Source organism: Amblyomma mixtum, chromosome 2, assembly GCF_055824585.1.
Source record: "Amblyomma mixtum isolate Tamu chromosome 2, ASM5582458v1, whole genome shotgun sequence".
Lineage (NCBI taxonomy): Eukaryota > Metazoa > Arthropoda > Arachnida > Ixodida > Ixodidae > Amblyomma > Amblyomma mixtum.
Window position 1 is genome coordinate 320,343,638 of NC_143013.1, and position 21,712 is coordinate 320,365,349.

The window sequence follows — 21,712 nt, forward strand, 5'->3', positions numbered from 1 at the left end:
TTCTCTGGTGGCATGTGTTTACTCAGTGAGCCCTTGAAGTGGATTAACGCGATGTATCGGTGCATGTTTTACGAAAAACGACCACACCGCGAAAAACAGGACGACGGGCGAAGAAGAGACGTGGACAAGCGCTGAACTTGGAACAGCGTTTATTGTGAACGGCTCACAACTACTAAATGTGCGGTTTCCGAGGCAAAGTAATCATTCACACATGCGTAATAAGGGCAGCTCGTGCGACAACTTGCGAATGTAAAGGGTCACTGCTGTGTTCCGCAGTGCGCATCTGTTTGAGAAGCCCTCTAAGACTGAAGTGAGGAGGGGCTGGGGACATCCGGCAATAAATAATCTTTCGGCTTGGTGGTTGAAAACATTAAAATTATGCTGAGGACAAGTCTTTCCTTGAGCGTTCTTTAGACGCTTCGTGGCAACGGCTCATGCATTTCAGGAGCTTTAAAGGGGTGGAGTTGAAAGCCAGAAGCGCCACGCCGTTCATAGCATCAGCAGGCGCGAACACCTTTCAAAGGGAACCGAATATCTAAAAATTATCGACGTCGGTCCTCGAAATGGACCTCGACGTAGGTGGTATCCACGGCGGTGCCGTCTCCAGGAACGGGTACGTGATCTTGATATCATGTCTGCCAGGACCATCTGCTTGCCAGGACGAAATACGATTGTTTAATCATACTTTAAAAGCCTCAGAAGGAAATACTGCACTCGTGGTGGCATATCAGCTATCGCCTTCTTTGCTATGTCGATAAGAGGCCGGTGATCGCTCTCTAGAATTACGGGGCGTCCGTAAACGAAGTGATGAAATCGTTCACAGCCGAAATTAAGCTCCATAGCTTCTGTTTCAATTTGAGAATAGCGCTGTTCTGTCTCAGTTAACGGTTTTGATGCGTATGCTACTGGCTTCCATTCGTCATCACGCCTTTGCAGCAGAGCCGACCCAACGCCGTATTGCGATGGCATCTGATGTAAGTCCAGGTTTGGGTCCAAAATTGCTAACAGCGGTGCTGCGCTCAGCGCCTCGCAAATTCCTCGCCATTCTGTTTCATGGTTGGCAGTCCACTCGAACCGCACGTCTTGCTTGAGAAGAGACCTTATCAATGGAGTGCCAATTAAGCAAGCTGTGCCAAGCTCGGCACATATTTGCTAAAATAGTTCGTTGTCCCAAGCAGTCTCTGTACTGCTTGCTTGTCTGTTGGCCTTGGCATCTCGTGAATGCTGGAAATTAGCCCTGGATCCGGCTTGATACCTTTGCTGAAAATTGTCACCCAGGAATGCGATCTTTTATTCACTAAACTTGCACTTTGCAGCGTTAAAGATAAGCCCTGCGGATTCAGCTGCTTTTAGTGCACTTCGTAGGCGCTTGGCATGTTCTTCTCTGGTTGTGCCCCAAATCAACACATCGTCAACATACACGCGAACCTCAGGAATACCGTAAAATACCTCGTTTAGTGCTTTCTGAAACACTTCACTGGCTGAGGCAATGCCGAGAGGGAGCCGCAAGAAACAACAACGCCCAAAGGGTGTCGAGAATCTGCATATTTTAGCGCCCAAACGCGAGAAAAATTTTGCGCCTGTGAGCTCTGCCTCAATATCCTCTCGCCTTACCCAGTCAAAAAAAAAAAAAAACCATTGGAACCAATTGGATTTCCAATGGGTTCCAATTGGACGAGTTCAGTTTCCAATTGGAATGGTGTTCCAATTGGACGGTCCAAATGGACTATCCAATTGGACCATTTGGGTTTCCAATTGGTGAGCCCAATTGGTCTTACCCATTGCATCCAATTGGTCCGCCGAACTGCACCCAATTTATCCAATGAATGTTTGCATGTTTGACGAAAAAGGTAGAACTAATATGGTACTTACAATAAGAGCTATCAGCAGCTTAGCCTAATAAATTGTACTCATCACCTACGCCACCACTGGAGCTGAAATTAAATATCTGCTCTCAGTGGGCAAGCGCCACCGGCCCCAGCATGAGAGCCTAATAAATTGGGTATATAAGTCGGAGCAGAAGTGTGTTCTCTGGATGTACATATTGAGCTAATGTATGCTACTAGTGCCTGAATGTGCAGTGTTGCCTGTGTGTGATGCATGTGTGTCTGTTGGCTTTGATTTCCATAAAAGCATGTTAATTTCAATTCCGTAGAAAAATGTTGATTGGCACTAGGCAGAGTATCTCCCCGCAATCCTCATAAATCAGTTTTCCTTTTGCACATTACAATGTGTTAAGTTGTAGAAATATTCATCCAAGATCCTAGAGCATATTCAAACATTTAGCGACCTTACTCAATGAACGTAACATATTTTGTGAATATTTTCTGGGTCAAATAACTGCCTGGCCTAATGGGTCCAATTGGCTAGTCCAGTTGGATCCAATTGGTCGGGGCTAAAAACACAACTGGAACCAATTGGTACCAATTGGGAAATCCAATTGGAAGCAATGGGAATGTCCGTTTAGTTCCAACTGGAATGTCCAATTGGTTCCAGTGGTTTTTTTTTGACTCGGTAGCTTCTGGTAGTGTTCCCGTTTCAGACTGTCATTAGTTTTTCTAGGGTCAAGGCATACTTTTATCTTGCCATCTATTTACGCACAATGACGAGTGGATTTACCCAATCCGTCGGGTCGCTTATTTTGGGAATGATGCCCTCTCTTTCCATTCGGTCCAGCTCGGCACACAGTGGCTGCTGAAGAGACAGGGGCACTCTTCGAGCCGGCTGTACGATGGGCGTAGCATCCTCGCGAAGCACGATCTTGTATTCCCGCCGGAGGCGTCCAGTTCCATGAAACAAGTGCGGGAACTGCCGGGCATTTTCCTCAGAAGCGGTTGTGGTTACAGTGTCGGTATTCCACTGAACTAGACCAAAACGCTCGCTGGCCTGCAATCCAAGAATAGCCCGGTGTTTTCTTTTTTATCACGAAGAACTCAGCGCCTCCTTTCGATTGTCAATGACGACGGGCGTCGAAGAGGTCCGGCGAGAATCCGACGAGAGCCGACGAGAATCCGGCATGGGTCTCTCACCGACCAGTCCTTCGTCATATGTCGCTAGGGCGCAGGGAACGCATCGCTCACTCCTCGACTCCATTGGATAAGCCGACCTTTTTTCATTTATTTAGCCATCCTCTTCTTTCACCTGTCATTACATTTCGCTTTTATGCCCCACGGCACTGAATATAGCATTTAAAAATTGTACAGGATTCTCAAAGAACGTTACGGCACTGAATATAGCATTTAAAAATTGTATAGGATTCTCAAAGAACGTTGCGAATGAGGCATTCATTGAATTTCTTAATGTTCCATCTATATTGGTACATAATTTGTATAAAAAATAGATCCTTTCCAGTAATAGCCAAACAAGCATTACGCTGGAGGATATTTTGATGGGGCGTTCGTTCCCTTCCTTGATCTTTTTTGTAGGTAATTCGAATAAAAAGTGTTCAGTGTTTTTCTGGTTATGGCCAAACAGGCATTACTTTTGGAACGCGCTGAGTATTTTCCGTAATGTTCTCGGGCTTCTTTTAAAGCGGGCGTCAAATAACGTACAGTACGCCACCCACGTAGGTCGGACTCGCTGCAGCATGTGGGATACCTCGAGGCGGGGGCCCAGCTCAAGCAGCTGGTGCCATGGTGCGAAGTGATGAATCAGAGAGACAGAGAAATAGGAAAGCAGACCGCAACACAAAGAGCACAAACGGGCAGAAAGGGACAAACAATAGGTATTTTATTTCATCCTTTATAGATATGTCCGACATCTTTGTCTCACTTAGTCGCCTTCTGTAGCCTGCACTCAACAGACATGACACTTTGGAAGTCACCACCATTCACACGCTAAAATCAACTTTGCTAACAAAACAACAGAATGAGAAAAATGATGAGGCAAGCATTGACGAAAGCTTCTGCAAGATGGACATTCAACAATGGCATAACGACAGCCCGTACTCTGACACACGTGCAAAAGGAAGACAATCTCCAAGAATCAAACATTCGCCACATTTGACATAAGGCGCAGCAGGGCTCGATCAAACGCAAGTCGCAACACGCGCAAGGTTAGTGCTTCTGCCGAAGAAAAGTTCAGAAGGACTCTCCACAGGTGGCTTTTTCTTTTGCAGCATGCACTGGGCTTCGAGCAAGGCCGCGGCGAGAAGAGATAGATGCACGCAGAGTGCACCTTGCTTAACAGGGGCGCCAGCCAGGTGGCGTCTTGCCACGAACACCGCGAGAGTCTTATTTACCCCACCTAGCAACACTGTGGCCAGCCTCTTTATCGCTCACATTTCGGGCGCACCACGAAACCATGCAACACATTAGAGAGATCTGGCTTAGTGGCATATCGTAGACGTATACCGGCTCACCGGACGTCGGTAATGCGTCTCCGGAATGCGGAACGAAAATTTGGACGCTTTCCTGTCTCACAATCAAGCGCAACCTTGTGGCCTCCAAAGGAATCCTTTCTTTGTGTGCATCACCGGGCTCAGCGTTTGGCGACATGTGAACATGGGCTGCTGATAATCAGATCTGAAGCAATGACTGTTCAGCGCGGTAATAGGCGGAGCAAAATGATAATAAATAAGCAAAAATAATGATGAAATGAAGCCTTCAAGTCCACCTTTAAACGAGGTCGTGAAAGCGATTGCAGGGAACGTGACCTAACGGGTGGTTAATATCGCGGTATGGAAGCGTTTCCGTGACAGCCATATTTCTGACTGCTTCTGACACGCATACCCCAGCCGACAGTCCATCTAGAAATGCGGGACGCGAAAGAAAGTGTTCTCTAGCGCACTTGAGCATGCGCCCTAATCACACTTACAGAGCGTTCTTCAAGCCCTCCTTGTGTTGAATGTCATATTTGAATTTTGAATTTAGGCTTGCAGCCCACAGTTTGGAGGCGTTCTTATATCATTTCGCTCATTAATGTCGTTTTCTGTTCCATAATATCTAACGTGTTCACAATGAAACATGGCATGATGCAAATTAGCTAAACACAAACAACTTTCCGATGAAAAATAGCTGGAAATGAGAGACAATTTAATGCACGTGCAAACCAACCAATTCTTTCCAGCGTGCTGATATCTAGATACATCCCAGGCCAAAAATTTACCTAGGTAGTAAGGTCTGGACTAAAAGTTTCTCGAAATGTGAAAATTGCGTGAACAAGGCAAGCAAGTAGCAGCAAGAGATGACCACTACAGTGTGTGCGAGAGGATCCACCTAACCACTGACAAAACAAGTAACATAAGATCGTTTTTTAAATGTGAGCAGAAGAAAAATAAAGAGAAACTCGAGTGGCGACGAGCATAGCACGCTGCACGAGCTAAAAATTCGTCCCATGGAAGCAATCACAAGAATTACAATGTACACATACTGACATGAGAATCTTTTACCACTTGATTCCAGCAGAGCTTCTGTTCTAGGTTTCGTGCGAATTCTTTAGCGATGCCATGAGACTTTGTGCACCAGCCCCGAAATGATATTCAGGAAAAACGCTGTGCCAACCGGCGTGCAAAACTTATTAAAAATTATCCTCAAAGCTCCCAAAACTACCTGTTTCATAATGCATGGTTGCAAAGCAAAGATACAGTGTTCAGAAAATATCAAAGGGCACCATCATGCTTATTCTAGGCTTGATAAAAAGCTATGAAATGATGCATTTACCAATAAAATTTTGATTTATGTATTGAGCACTAAGCACAGCCTTCACATTTTGGCAACGTTGATTTCACGAATACAGCCATAAACCTGGCAGTATGTGAGAAATGAGCGTAACAGACATATTCAAACCTCGGATCACATCAAACGAGAATGAAATTCCCTGCATTGATAATATGTGACCCCAACCTCTAACTTCACAAAGAGCACGGATGTTCAATAAAGAAACACAGCAGCTTCGTTCATGAACTGTGCAAGTTTAGCATATTCAGTGCTGCGACTTTCATTCCCTAGCAGAACCAAAACTAGACCGATTGGCAGAGAGCCAGACTGCCAAAGAGACCAATATAGACCTTTTCAAGGCCATGATCCAAGAACACAAAAAAATGTGCTATTTTTCCACTATTGAGGTCGACTGTTTCCGTGAATTTAAATGTTGTAGCTTTCTGAGCAAAGGTTTTTGAAAAGGCAGTACCATAACCAGATGAAAGGTGGCAGATGTAATAACACTCCTTGCATATAAGGCTGATCAAGATAGAATTAGGAATTAAACAGTATTAAAGTGGTAGCTAAAAACAGCGGCCGTCGAAAAAAAGACCAACCTGCTTTATGCAATTACTCAGATGAAATACTGTGAAATCTGACGACTAATGCGATGCCCCACTTAGACACACTGCTTATCACTGAGAAGTTGCACTAGAGAAATTCTGCGAAGAGAAAGAAGCGTTAGTTCCTTCGTCGCATCTTGTGTCCAAAGCACTGGCAACGCCGAGCAGGCATATAGCCAAGAAGAGACGACACTTGTTTTTTCAGTTTTCAGGAGCCACTACTCGTCACTCAACTGCACCGTTACCGCCGTACACGAACAAGCCCCCATGTCTGAGAGGCATCAAAGAGTCGTTTGGCGCAGAGAGATAAGCGCGAGATGAGCACACGTTCCCGGCACACTTGTCACATGGCAGACGTGATGGAAGCTTTGGTTTTCCTGTCGTCCACAGATGCGCAGGCACGGACGCGATAGCACGAGCATTCTCCGCTTGGCCGTGGAGCAAGCTCCGCCACACTATTCCGCACTGCACAACGCCTTAGAGCGCAGAAGGACGCAAAGCGGCCGTGTCCCTCGAACACGCAGCACCGCAAGAACGCTCTTCCGCCTGCCGTGCTCTGCCGACCAGCTTGCAAGAACGAAAGAGTCCGGGGCGGCAGTCCCTGGACGGCAACCCCGGAGGTGGTACTGGGTGGAATGTAAAGCTGCCAGGGTTCAGCCCCGCCAGCTAGCTTGCATGCGTGTGCTCGGTTGTGATAAAAGAGGAGGAAGAAAGGGCCATTCGTGGGCAGCACCAGATGGGCTCAGTTCCATGGCGTCCCGCTCCGACTTTTGCGCTTCCGTCCAGTCCGTCGCGGGGGTCTGTCGCCCGCACGGCTCTCATCTGCAGTGGTGTTGATGAAACGGCATTTAAGATTGATTGCTGGCCCAATTTCTACCAGAGATTCAAGAGCGAAAGCTGTTGGAGGGGCATCCGGGAATTTACGTGGCCACCGACCACGGTCGCCGCCTTTAGCCCCTCGCAGGCTCCTATAGCCTTTCTTCTGGAATAACTGCGAGGGGTGGTGCCACCGCTATCACCAGTGCTGGCGAATTACGATGCCAGCACATCGCGTATTGCTGACTTTAGTCTTCGCTGTCTTCAGCCCAAAGATTGCGCAGTGTTTACAGCGTTAACGGCTGTGTGCTTCGCCCTCTATGATCGCTGGGATCGCCTCGGCGACATCACCTCTGCGTAGGCTAGGACGAGCTAAGCTTCAGCGGCATCCATTGCGTAATCGTTCAACCGCATCCTGGGCTAGTTGATTTGACATTGCTTTCAGAAGTTAACAGCGCAAAGATACAAAAGACAAGACACCCCGAGTGCCGACTCGCAACTGGATGTTTATTAACAGTAAAGACATCGATGAGATAAAAAAGCCCTAAATAAATAAATAAAATAAATACATAAATACAAGAAACCGAGAAACATACGATTAACACGACCCTTACGTGACATGCAGATAAAAGTACCAAAACACCTTGTCATGACGCATGGCAGAAGGCTTATTAACGCACATTTATCCAAAGTTTGCGATCTGGAACGCTTCCACAATATCGCTAGATAGCAATATCGCAGCTAATCTCTCACGGAGCAGTGGTACTTCACATCACCGTTACGAAAGTGCTCAACCTATGTAGAACCGGACCCGTTTATCAGGCACCGCTTGTGATGTCTTTGCTCTTAATAAAAGTCCAATTGCAAGTCAGCACTTGTGGTCTGTTGTCTTGCCATGTCCCGCTTGTTTTTTTTTTTGTGCTGTTCGGTTCAAAAAGCTTATTATAAAACTGATGCAGATCAAAAAGTAATTCAACGATTGATACCATTCTCAGCGCAGCGTGGACAGCACTCATCTTCCTTCTGGAACTTTATAGGGCATGAGAGTTTCACACACCGCTGCCTCCGGCACCTAGATTTCCCATCCTGTTGACAGAACAGGAATGTGGGATTTATGAAGAAAAAAAAATGCAGTCTACAGATGACAATCCACAGCATATGATGTGCTCTCATCTATCAGTTCATGTGCACTTTTCCGCCAGATTGAATTCAAAGTCATAGCATGCGGAGGGAGAAAGGAAGAAAAAGTGGAGTAGAGAAGACACTAGTTTACTGCCATTCCTAGAAATTCTGTGTGTCAGCAACTGCAGCTGTAAAAGCTGCACTTAAAATCGTTGTTGTCTCACATTCACAGATCACTGATCTACCCCAGCAGTCAATTTAATGACAATGCTTAGATAGAGAAAAGAGCAGGTGTAACATATTGCCTAGTTACAGCAATCGGAAAAGAACTGAACTGTTTGATTATAAAGTATATTTTAGATGGTGCCAGTTATCTGCTTAAGAAGTTTCTTTGCTAGAGGCAATATGCACTAGCCAGATTTTCGGGCATGCGATGTGATGAAAAGCACCAACAATGAACAAATATTTACGGAAGGAATGTGCATGTGGTTGCCTCATCAATTTCTTCCCAGTAAGAGCCCATCATTGGAAGAGTATACACGGAATCCAATAACTGATACAAAAGATTGAGTGGTGTATTTGTGCACAGAAGGAGCTTACTTTACAATGGCATCGAATGCATTTCATTTCACCAAACGGCTGGACGGTTGGATGCCATTCCTCTCCATTGTGAAACACTTGCAGCTGAAATTGACATCCTGCAATGATAGAAAATAATTTTGGAGTCTGCGGCATTGAAGAGTACATTAATATCGACAACCTTACTCAACGCTGGACTGTGCCACACTATTACTCTGTCTTTTCTCTTCTTTCCTTAAAAATGCAGTGGAGCAGCAGTATAAAAGTGCATAAAAATGAGAGCTCTACCAAGAGCTTTCTATAGCTGCCTTTTTTTTCTAGTAATGCATTGTTTATCACCGGATTATAAGAAGTTCTTTGCCATTGGCTGAAATGAGAAAAGAATAAAGACGTGAAGATGCTTACTGGACACGGTTAAATGCAATTCTCCATTTGATATAAAATGCAAGAAGAGGAGCCCTTAGTACACATGCGCTCACTTCTTTTTGTTTTCGAGAAAAGCATGCACCTTTCAGAATGATGCTTGCTCTCTACCATATCTCATTGCGAAAAGAATTCATTTGTGATCACAGCCACAGGCACTTCGCATAGCTGATTTAAAAGGATGGTGGGTTTTTTTTTTTTGGCGTAAGGGCATCTAAGGCCACAGAGCGCCAAACTCTGATTTAAAGGGAATGATAAATCAAGCATAAAGCTTAGAATTTTTATCCCTTCGGAACTTTACAATAGCACCACATGGAGAAACTTGTGTAATGGGAACGACCGGCATCCCTTCACGCGGTGCGACGAAGAGGTGAACGAAGTGCTGTGCTGGTCCCGGAGTGGCCCCGTTCTCTATTTCAGTCACCGATCTCACAGCATTTGTTTAGCCTATTTCAATTACACATCTGAGATCCTTTCATTTATTTCCTAACTGCTATTATTATCATAATTATTTTATTTTTCATAACCATTATTTTCTTGTTTAACATTTTGTGCACCTATCAGTTGCCGCCTGTGTCTTGGCCAATCCCCCGCAGTGGGTACGCGCCATTATCTAGAGGACAACAACAACAACAACAACGACTCCTGGGTGTGTGCCTGCCGTGACGCGCCTTCGATCAACGGCCTCCGACCTGCGCTTCGAAGACGCACCCGTACACTTGGTGGAGGTGCTTCGATCCCCGTCCCGGTGCTCAACCTGGAACTTAGGAGCGGAACGCTACTTGAACCGCCAACAATGCCCAGCACTTCGACGCAGTCATCGCCGGCCGTCCCTGCCACCGTCCTCTGTTCCGGGGTCCAACGCCAGCGCGACCCTTCCCCATTTAGCGGTACGGACGACCGGGACGTCGACGATTGGCTGGCCTCCTACGAGCGCGTCAGCACTTACAACCGGTGGGACGACGCCGTGAAGTTGAGCAACGTCCTTTTCTATCTCAGAGACGTTGCCAACTTATGGTTTCGTAACCATGAAGCCGACCTTCCCACCTGGTCATCATTCAAGGCAAGCTTCGCAGACGTTTTCGGCCGCCCCGCCGTGCGGAAACTTCGCGTCGAGCAACGTCTCCGTGCTCGAGCTACCGGCTGAAACATTCACCAGCTATATTGAAGACGTCGTCGATTTATGTAAGCGCGTGAACCCTTCGATGCCAGAGACTGACAAAGTTAACAACATTCTCAAAGGGATAGCCGATGACGCTTTCCAAATGCTCCTGGCGAAGAATCCCACCTCCGTCAGTGCCGTCATCGAGCTGTGCCAGAGCTGTGACGAGTTGCGCAAGCAACGCGCGTCTACGCGGCAGTCTGGTGCGCCTACCGAGAGTCTTGCTGGCCTGGCCCTTGGTCCCTCGCCTTCGGACCAACCACTATTCATGGAGCGAGCCAAAGATTTTATACGCGAGGAAGTCGCCCGCCAGCTTTCTCTTCTCCATCACGTTCCAGACCCTGTGTGCCCTACTGCCGACCTCGCGCCCTCCCTTGCGCCGACTATCCGCCATGTTGTTCAGGAGCAGGTCGCTGCGTCTTAAGAGTCTTCAGTGTACAGGTGCGTCTTCGAAGCGCAGGTCGGAGGCCATTGATCGAAGGCGCTTCACGGCAGGCACACACCCAGGAGTCACTCCGGAACCAGCACAGCACTTCGTTCACCTCCTCGTCGCACCGCGTTAACGGATGCCGGTCGTTCCCATTACAGTTGTAATAACTTTTATATTGCACTCGAAGCTCACCACCACTTGACAATATATCCTTGGTTGTCTTCTTAGAGCCTTGGTCATGAAGCTGTGTTGGAACATCCCCGTCTTGTGGCTTCACTGCGATAACATCTGACAAAGAAGGCAAATGAGCGTTAGAGGAAAGTTAACAAAATATAGTAGCGAGTTGCAATCAGTTTACACAGAACAATATATAAGACAACCATGTCCACAATGCCCAAAGAAGTAAACCCTGAGCACCTGTACTTTGAGGATGTGAGCCCCAGAATGATTTGGTGTTCAAAATAACAAGATTACGATACGTCGCTCATTACGTTATCGAAAATATTTCATTTCATTACATTACAGAGAATGCTGCAGAATCCAGTGAATTAAATGTGCTATCAACAATAAATTTCGATTTTATGAAATTTAAATATCACAGCATCACCTGCCAGGTAAAACTCTCTATACATTTCATTTTCACCATTTGACTAAACCACTTGCATGACCATTTCACTACACTATCTATACAACTATCAAGCCTTGTATTATGGTTGAGTACAAACGTTCATAATACGCGAAAATATTATTCTCATTGAGACTGTGAAGTACGCACTTGGACATTTCTTGCAGCAGGAAAGAGCATTTTCACGGTAGGCATCCTTTTCAGGGCAGCTCAGCGGTGGACAGGTGATGCGTCGGCATTCTACTGTCAGTGTGGTAGGCTGTGCATAGGCAAGAAAAAGGCTGAAGACTCGACATATAATATTGGACTAAATCCAATGCCATTGCACGGAAAGTCACAGGGACACAGAAGTTCAAATCAACAAGCGCATTAGCTGCCGCTGTCTGAGCAACTGTAGCTCTTTCTGCTGTATCATTCTGACCTCCCACAGAGCCGGCAATTATTTACCACCGTGAAGGAAGAAAAGTTTTTCGAGTATTATTATAAAAATTACAGAGAATGTTTACGACATTCGAATCAGAGCGAAAGCACGGATTTCTGCTACTTAGAAGACGACGGTGAGCAGGCAGTGCCGCGGGACTATGGTGTACTTAGCGGGACGGAGCAGATGGAAGCTGATGAGGACGACCCTATCCAATGCAAAGCGCGAGTAGTGCAGTTTAGCACGAGGCGTGTTTTTTTTTTTTTTTAATGCGATGTTGCTTGCCTCAGGGCAATGAACATCCGCGTATTCGCTGCGGCGATAGCCTAGTGGTTTCGCTGAGCATACCTTAAAGGAGATCTGTTCGCGCAGCCACGGGTTCGACTCTCTGTCATGGATATTGATTCCATCCTTTTTTTTTTTCGCTTTTTCGTGGTTTCACCTCGAACTCGCATCTCAAGCAAACTAGGTTCGTCCCTTATTTCGGAACATTACTCGCCGCGGGACGGAGCAGATGGAAGTTGACGAAGACGACGCTCTCCAATGCACAGCGCGTGAGTGTGGTGCAGTTAAGGCTACAACAACAACAACAAACAAGAGGCGCTTTGGCTGGCCAAGTAGGCTCGCTGAGCGGCCTTTAAAGGGCCACTGCCCAGGGTCCGGACATTTTTGAAAAACAAGCCCACTGCATAGATGAGGCATCGAAGATAACCTCTGCAAAATACTAGAGCCATGCGCGCCCCGAAAAGCTGCGAAAATTCAAATCAAAGCCCGTTCGTTCTTTCCTTCCTTCAAAAACGGGCCCGGCCCACTACTCTGCACCCCGCTGACGTCAAGGTGGGCTACTTTTGCTAAAGGCACTCCATTGGTTCATCGTTCTGACTGACGGGAGAAGGTTGGGCGTAGCCTTGGCGTCGCGTCGTCTGCACAAGGCTTTCCGCAGCGCCTTCTGTTCTGGCTCATGCCTACAAACCCGCATGAAGGAACAAAAAAAAAAACTGCGGAGGGAGCGTGCGGCGACAGCCTTGAACCCTAGCCATAAAAAGTAAAAAAATAGTAAAACTGAGGGAGTTGGTTCGCTTCGCCCCCCCCCCCCCCCCCCCCCCCCCGCCGTGATCACGTCACGAGACGCTCTGCGTGCGCGCTCCCTTCTCAGTTTCTTTTCTTCTATGCGAGCCCCCCAAAACAAGGTTTTAATTAGTAGTGCAGCAGAGCCTTTCCCTCGCTCGCCCACTTGACCGCTCCGCACACACACCGCTTATCTTTCGTGCATCTTGCGTACGCCTTGACTCCAATGAATGACATATGCTTTGGAGCGGAGAAAAGACACAAACACACAGAACACAAACACGCATGGAGAAAAGCAAACGGGCGGTTGCCGGGTCCGCGCTTCGCCGTGTGTTTCGAACACAACCGACTTCCGCCCCTCCGCTCGTGAAACGGTGGGGAGGCCTAAAAGAAAATGAAAAGGTGGCTCGTTAACTGGGAATGACAAACAGATGTATGAAAGGATGCGCTCGCTAACAAGTCTAGGTGGTCGAGCCGATCGCGCCTCTCGATCGTTCAGTGTGCGGAGAAAATGCAAAAACCAAGAAAAGAATTCTATTGAAGGCGGGGCCATGACGTCGCCTTGTGACGCACTCCACAGACACCACGCCTCCGGCTTACACCGGAGAACGAAGGGGTGATTTTGCCTTGCCGAGCCTACTCGACGAGGAGCGGGAGAGAAGAATTTCGAGGAGGGAATGGAAGGAGAGGAGGCTCGCTCAAAGAGAGGTAGAGAGTGTCTGCTGCGCTGGGGTGGGCACGGGCCCTTTAAAGGAGATCTGTCTGCCCAGCCGCAGGCTCGACTCCCAGTCATAGATATTAATTCAATTTCTTTTTCTATTTTTCATGTTTTCACCTCTAACTCAGCTGAAGGTCATAACTAGGCACCCGGTGATCGAAGCACGAGGTCCCGTAGTGAAGATTTCGCTTAAAAATTTCTCAGTAGTCGGACGTAGGCTGGCCCTGTACCTGGCAAGTGCAGACAGCACAGCGGCTGAACCCGAAGGGCGGGATGTACGGGTGCCACTTGGACCCGACGAGGTGGAACTTCTTGTCTCCCTCGAGGAAGCATCCGTGCGGCGAGCGGGCCTTACCCGGCGCGATGGTCGCGTTCAGACCACCCGACTCCTCTGCGTGGAACGCGAAAACAAAGAATAAGAAGGCGAAAGCAGGCTTCCGATAAGCACGAAGCTAAAACACAGTGCCCCCATAAAGTTTTAACGCAGCAGTCTAAATGTAGTGCGCCGAATATGTCAAATAGTTTATTGTGGTATTACTCAAGCACACATTTGTGAAAAAAAATAAATGTGCCAGTCGACAGACATCTCTCGCATTAGCAAGACATATGTTAGAAGGGGCATAAAAAAAAAAAATCTCTGCCTCTCCCGTAACCGAGAGTAGAGTAGGCATGAAATGTTTACGGGCCTAATGTCACCTCGGTGGACACCCGAACCGCACCGTACAGGAAGGGAGGAACGCCACCACCCGTTCAGCGCGGTGCCTTGCCATTTGAACGCAAGGTTTTTTGAGGAAAGGAAATGGCGCAGTAATTCTCTGCCATCTCGGTGGACACCCGAACCGCACCGTAATGGAAGGGAGGAACGCCACCACCCGTTCGGCGCGATGCCTTGCCCTTTGAACGCAGCGCTTCTCCCCCGGGCCCCTGTGCGCCTGCGCGGCTTTGCTTCGATGCGCGAAACCCCTAAGAGATCACGTATGACAACGAAGTGTATCGTGGCATTTATGTGCTTTTTGCACGGTTATTATAAATCGGAAATTATAATTCCGTGCATTATCAAACGCACAGCGACTGATATCTTGATAAACATTGAGAAGGCACTGGCAGCAGTTATTTTTTGTGACTCCTTTGGAGATCAACCGGCGCTTGCATGCCGGTCGCGTAGGAGGGCTTAGAGAGTCTCGTTAATTCTCGTTAAGTCTCGTACGGTGCCCGGATGTTCTCGTTTCAGAGCCCGTCAGTGCCCGGATGATGGGTCTCGGCGTGACGTCACCACACTGCCGACAACGGGGGCTAAAAGCATTTCATGCTTAAAAAACTCACTTGTACTTCTATTTCTTCTGGCAGGTGACCCGCCTGCCGTGGTGGGCAGGTGGAAACCTGCCGATCGCGTTAAGGGCAACCTGTCCAGATGTATATGTAGGTCGCCATGTGTAATTTCCATCTGGTTACATCCGAGAATTTGGCTACTACACAGTCAACAGGCGTTCGCCACCTGCCACATTGCGAAGGTTGTGATGACGTCACAAGGTCACATGACAGAGGTGGCAGGTGGGCCACCTGCTTATCTGCACACAACGACGACGCCAAATTTTCGGCAGAACGGGAGCCTAGGCTAAAATACATGTGTAGAACGGCCGTAATAAACGGCGTGTCATGTACCTACTGCGCTTCATTGATGTCACACCAACTTTATATACCACTTTAACAACATAGCAGTATCTACTTCTAGATTAGCCGGCGAGCAACAGAACGTCCTGCACGAGAGGAGAAAACACGAATGATGGGAAATTCTGGGAGAGTGCAGAAGCTTTATTTTTTAAAGCAAATCCTTCTCACCTTGACACGTAGGGCAACATTCCCCTGGGAGTGTCACAGCATTTGGGCACTGCACGGCAGGGCATACGACGGGGTCACATACCAGACGGCCTCTCTGCAAGATAGGCAGCATAGAAAAAAATCCTATTAGAAAGACAGGAGCAAAAAATCCTCTGAAGTTTGCTATCAAGGGCAAAATTCAGAGCCGTTGGGTAACCTATAGCTAGTACGGTGGGGACACTCTTTCGAAGATAATCACGCAAAAAGAAGAATGCGACGAAACAACAATACATACTACTGCCGCGGTCTAAGCGCCGAAAACGTTCGATTATTTAGTGGAAACGACACTCCAGTTCAGTTTATTCTTTTTGACCGCACGCAAGTTGACAGCGTTACCGGATGGGGCAGCTGCTCAAACACGGCAGCAGTTCGGCAGCACACGCCGAGCATTGCATTTCCGACTAAAGCAGTTAACTGGCCACCGTCTTCCACAATTCCAACGGTGAAACTGAGGACGAGCTTCTTGTAGCAGCTTCTGTCGAAGAAATTACAAACAGTAGCAAGAATTAGCAGTAGCAAGAAGGAAAAATAGCATTTGCAGAAGAGGCCCGCTGCCAGAATTTCACGTTTCGGAAGTTCTGATGTGCATCACAGTCATGCATAAACGTATACATGCTTAAACCAAAGCGCTGCCTGTATGGCGCATATTTGGCTAAGAAAGCTCCAAAAAAGATGAAATGAAAAAAAAAATGTTAACAAATAGAATCACTTTTATTTAGGGTGACAAAAGTTAGTTACTTTAATAACTGCACAAAATGCAGAAATAAAAACATTATAGACACCAAACAGTACCGGTTTTACTTGCCTTTATTCGGTTAGTGTATCAAAAACAACGCGACTGCAAGCAATGGAACTGGCGGAACGACGTTCTTAGTTGTTATCGAAGGGGGCAGCACATTGCTGCCGAAAAACAGTAAGATAGCTCGTCAAACGGATTGCGAGTCGCAGCTGGAGCTAGAAAATCAGTGATAGCATCCTTTTTACTCTGCCTTGCAACGCCTGGAGGAACGAGACACATCCCGCTTAACATTCGCGTTTACATCCGTTCAACTGTACTGAAAGCCCAGCGACAGGCCGGCCCATAATGATGTCGTATTTCAACTAGACTCAGCGCTGCGATTCCGACAGCACCTTTTTTTTTCTTCTCACCACATCAGCAATGCTTGTCTTGCTTCAGCCTTTAGTTTCGACAGCTAAAATGCCGCATAGAGATTTTCGGGCTGCATTAAACGGTTGACATGAGTGGCGGACGTATCCGATAGAGTTCCAAGCGTACTTTCGATGAGCGCCAGCCAGATTCAGTGCAAAAAACTTTCATGGAAAGTTTCCAAACGACGCTCCGTGCGCTGTTGCAGGGGTGATGATGCAGTCGGTTTCATTGCCGCAATGAGGCGAGCGTACAGAAGTGAAGAAGGTAAAATGAAACTACGCTGCAAGACAGCGCTGTACTTATCTCGAGATAACTTGAGCGGAGGCTTTTGGTGCGAAAGCACTATTCCGGAGGTTCTAACCCAAGCAAAATTGTATCTTGCATGTGCACCACGGAAACATAGAAAAAAGAAGCAGAAAAAAAAGGAAGTTGAGGACATTGAGTGTCCCCAACTCGATGGCGGCCACCAAATTTGGCCCATCCCACCCCCAAATTGATCACGGCTGATTTCGACCAAAATTGGTGCGTAACCCTATTCGCGTGGGCCAACATGATGCTGGCTCCGAAGTGGCCCACCCACCAACAAAATTAGACCTCTGCCAATTTGGACCAAAATTGGTGTGTAACCATATCGAGTGAGCCCCACACAATGGTGGCCCTTACACTTGGCCCACTTACATCCAAAATTTGGTCCACCTCCATTCCCAAAGTTTGACCTCGGCATATTTGGAGCAAAACTGGTGCGAAATCTAACTCGAGTGTTCCAAGTACGATGGTGGTGGCCCCGAAATTTGACCCCCCCCCCCCCCCCCCCATAAAAAAAAAAAAATGAGCTAGGCCGCTTTTGACAAGAATTGATGCCCAACATAATTTCAGTGTGCCAACAAGATGGTGACCACCTAATTTGGCCCACCGACCCTAAAATTTGGCCTACCCTTACCCCGAAATTTCACCTCGGCCGATTCGGACCAAAATTGCCATCGAAACTAACTTGAGTGTGCCCAACACAATGGTGGCCACAAAATTGGCCCATCCACATCCCAAAATAAGCAAACAATCAGACAAGTCTCGTGCAAAAACAGCAATTAAGCCAAGGTAAAAATTGCATGATTGCACCTGTCTGCTTAAGAGTAGAAATGGGAAAGTCTTTCTCTTTCCTCTCTTTCTCCTTCCATTTTTCATTTTTAGTTTATGTATATTTGTTATTTTTATTATTTTCTATTTCCTTCATTATTTGTTTTTCATTTTATTTTGTTTTATTTTATTAGCATAGAACTTATGATTGATAGTTCGTGTGGACAACTTCCATCTGAAACTTCCGCATGGAACTTCGTCCACGCCACTCATCAGCCAAGAATAACAAGACCAAAAGCCCGTGCTTTCGCACTGAGTCAAATGTTGTAAACATTTTCATTTTTTGTCAAAGGCTTTCTCACAGTCAATAAATATGGCGTCAATTTGTTCTAAATTATGCAGACTGCAGTGGGTATCTGTGGTTAATTAAAACAGCTGAGTTTCGCATAACCGGCTACGCTGAAATCGATGCTGATTAGCAAATAGTATATTTTCGTTTGAGAGAAAGTTCATCATTTGCGACAATATGATGTGGTCAATTAATGTGCACGCTATAGATGTTAGTGATATGAGCCTATAATTATTGTTTTTTCATTCCTATTACCCTCTTTATATACAGTAATCACATAGGCAAGTTTCCAGTCATTTGGCACAACATAGTCATCGAGAGATTGCTGAAAAATGTTAGCAAGAATTTATGCGGAAATCTGTTTCGTGATTTTTAGTAGCTTAGCAGTGATAGCATCAGGTCCAGAGCTGCAGGACGCTGGCAAACGACCTATCCCTTTTAATACACCGTCAGGGCTTATGATAACGCTAGGCATGACGGCTGTGGTACGTGGAGTTAAGGGTAGTGAACAAGTAGAGTTTTTATTCTGATAAACACTACAGAAATAGTCACTGAATTTGCATGCAACTTCATGAGGCCCTACAGCAATGCCATACTCATGGCTGAGGTCAGGCAGCTCCTTCAAAGGCGCAGGAGAAATATTCCTCCTCAATTTTTTGGGATTGATTTTAAAAATTTCGACATATCAACATAACAGAAATTATATTTAGCTTTCGCTTTTCTTGTTTGCATACCTCTGCAAAGTTCAAATATTCGGACTAATCAGTAACAGCTTGACTACGTAACGCTTTGCTGTACAGTCCTTTATTTAGGCATTGTACCATGCGGCTCACCAGAGGCAAAAGTTAGTTATCGGAATTAACCAGACAAATCGCTCCACCAACTAAGAACGGCCATGCACCACCATCCACCGAATCAAGAAAGAGCTCTCAATCTGTCAATCCTCCCAGTGTCCGGGCCGGGTAAGTTTTCTCGTGTTGAGTCAAATTAAGCTGCAGGCTCCACTCCTGGTGGTGCCCTTCCGTCAATTCCTTTAAGTTTCAGCTTTGCAACCATACTTCCCCCGGAACCCAAATACTTTGGTTTCCCGGAAGCTGCCCGCCGAGTCATTTGAGTAACTCTGGCGGATCGCTGGTTGGCATCGTTTATGGTCAGAACTAGGGCGGTATCTGATCGCCTTCGAACCTCTGACTTTCGTTCTTGATCAAAGAAAAAATTCTTGGCAAATGCTTTCGCAGTAGTTCGTCTTGCGATGGTCCAAGAATTTCACCTCTAGCGCCGCAATACGAATGCCCCCGTCTGTCCCTCTTAATCATTACCCCGTATTCCAAAAACCAACAGAACAGAAACGGGGTCTTGTTCTATTATTCCATGCAAGTTTATTCAGGCGACTCGCCTGCGTTGAGCACTCTAATTTTTTCAAAGTAAAAGCGCAGGCCACCTCGAGACGCACCAATGAAGGGCACCAAGAGAGGACCGGCATGATGTTCAGTCCGAGCCGTCGCATCGGGTAGATGCACTACAGGTTTTCCCACTGAATTTAATCCTAGTGCCAGCAGAAATAATCTGAGCGCCGACAGATATAATCTGCCTGCTATGTAATTTAATCTCAGTGTCATGCACTTAATCTACGCGCCAGCGTATTTAATCCAAGCGCCAACTCGAACAATGCCAGCGCCAACCAATTTAATCCCAGTGCCAACGCAAATAATACAAGCGCCAGCTGTTATAATCCAAGTGCCAACCAATTTAATCCGCATGCGGAAAACGAATGCGGTAGAAGATTCCAGAGCACAGAGAACGAATGCCAGAAATAAAGCGAAGTAAAGATAATTTCTGAGACCATGCAAGCCTGTGAGTCACATTCTCATGCACTATTTCGTTTTCTTCGCATACCTTGCAACATCAAAGAGCCATTAGCAGCTGTTAAACCTCAGTATTTGATGCAACTCTTGAGGCTTGTGACTGTCGTGTATTAATTAGTTGGGTAAGCACTGCTGATTATGGGTTGTCTTATGCGCTGAATCTGCATGCTAGTTACAATTCCGGCCTTTATACTGTTTTCATGCAACCGGTGCAAAATTTTTTCGGGAGGCTCTGATAAAGATTCAACACCACTAGCAGAAACAAAGGTAGCAGTGTAATGCAGAGTTCTTCCAGGTGGGACGAGTCACAGAACCGGAGTAACGGTTCTTCACTTCAAGGTTTATTTAGTTTTAGAAGGGAAAGTGAGAGAAGCTACACCGGAGCTTACAGCCTAGGTAAAGAATAGCTACTGGCGGCTGCCTTATAGCGGTGTTAACAATCTAGGTTTATACAAGCACAGAAGGGGCCGTCTTTGAAATGCAGTTTTATTTTCTGTAGGACATTAGGTGGCGCAAAGTGTGACCTCACATTTTACACGTCATCTTCACGCAAAGCTGCTGGTATAAAAGAAAAGTTATGGCGGTCGAAAGCAGCGCATTCTACTCGCTGTACTTGCTGCATACAGTGTCGAGCAGCGTCGAGCAACAAACTGCGCCGATACTCCCTTTTAGTCAGTCCGGGCGGAGTGGTGAGCGCCAAGTCTCTCCGCTCGCTGAGGAAAGCTTTGACTTCAGACTTGAACTTCGAAAACACTTCCTCTACAGGGTTAAAAAATGGGCTGTAAGGAGGCAACCTCTTGATTGAGTGCAGCTGACTGGCCAGGATTGCCTGTTCCGCTTGGCTGTGAGCGGGAGCATTATCAAAAATAAAAACGGCTTCTGAACCAGGCTCTTCACTTTCGACACGGGCTGATATATCGCTCAAAAATTCGTTAAACACGACCCAGTGAACCTTGTCGACAGCCGTCCAATGTATGACGGATGTATGACACCATTTGCTGACATACAGGCGATAATGTTAAGGTTTGCGCCTCTGGCGCCTGTCGTCGTCTGCACCGCAGGTTACCCCTTAATCGCACGGCCGAAGCTCCTTGAACACCATATGTTATAGTTGGTGTCATCAACGTAAAACCTGCACAAGCGGGGTCCTTCACACTGCAGCCACTGCGCATATGCTTTGCGGGTGCGTTTCACGTCATCTCTGTTGCGGTCGATCGGCCTCTGAGTCACCAACTTCATAGAGTATCCGTGCGCATCCAGTAGGCGATCGATGCTACTTGTGCTGATGGCAATTCCGGCCAATTCTTCTTCCGCCGCCTGCTTTATTTGCTTTAGCGTGAAAGCAGGGTTGTTGTCCACAATATTTTTTAGAGCCGCTACAACCTCATTTCCGAATTTCTTCGACGTTCCGCCTTTCTTCAACACCTCTCTATCGGTAGCTGCAATTGATCTTGCTGTCTTTAAATTGATGCCCAGCGTGTCTGCCCTTTTTTTCACATCTCCTCCACGCCTTGACACATCGAGATCGAGAATTCTGGCCCTGTCATGTTCAGAGGCTTTGCTGTTTTTTCTTCTTGGTGCATCTGGGAGCTTGAATGGCGGTCCTCGTTTTCGGTGTCCAATTAGGACCTAAGAGCACGGCTCATCGGCTTCCATGGAAGAAAATACTGCGCGTTAATGTCCATGCGAGATGTAAGAAAAGTCGTACACTATCACCTACTTATAGTATACGAGTGCGTACCACCACCGTGCGGCTCTACTCCGTTGTGC

The 21,712-nt window shown here is 46.8% G+C and overlaps 1 protein-coding gene across 2 annotated transcripts in view; it reads right to left on the reverse strand.

Annotated features, from left to right (window-relative positions):
* Window positions 1-3,706: 3,706 nt before the first annotated feature.
* The window catches only part of LOC149365148 (dorsal-ventral patterning protein Sog-like), a 396,279-nt gene continuing 378,273 nt past the window's right edge, over window positions 3,707-21,712 (reverse strand). For both annotated transcript variants that reach the window (XM_089575239.1, XM_089575238.1), the window contains exons 17-23: window positions 15,466-15,559; window positions 13,857-14,017; window positions 11,570-11,678; window positions 10,987-11,082; window positions 8,801-8,898; window positions 8,065-8,164; window positions 3,707-7,084 (exon numbers count right to left, since the gene is read on the reverse strand). In XM_089575239.1, the coding sequence (XP_089431365.1) occupies window positions 7,005-7,084; window positions 8,065-8,164; window positions 8,801-8,898; window positions 10,987-11,082; window positions 11,570-11,678; window positions 13,857-14,017; window positions 15,466-15,559 (738 nt within the window). In that variant the 3' untranslated portion in view covers window positions 3,707-7,004. The remainder of the gene's footprint in view (window positions 7,085-8,064; window positions 8,165-8,800; window positions 8,899-10,986; window positions 11,083-11,569; window positions 11,679-13,856; window positions 14,018-15,465; window positions 15,560-21,712) is intronic.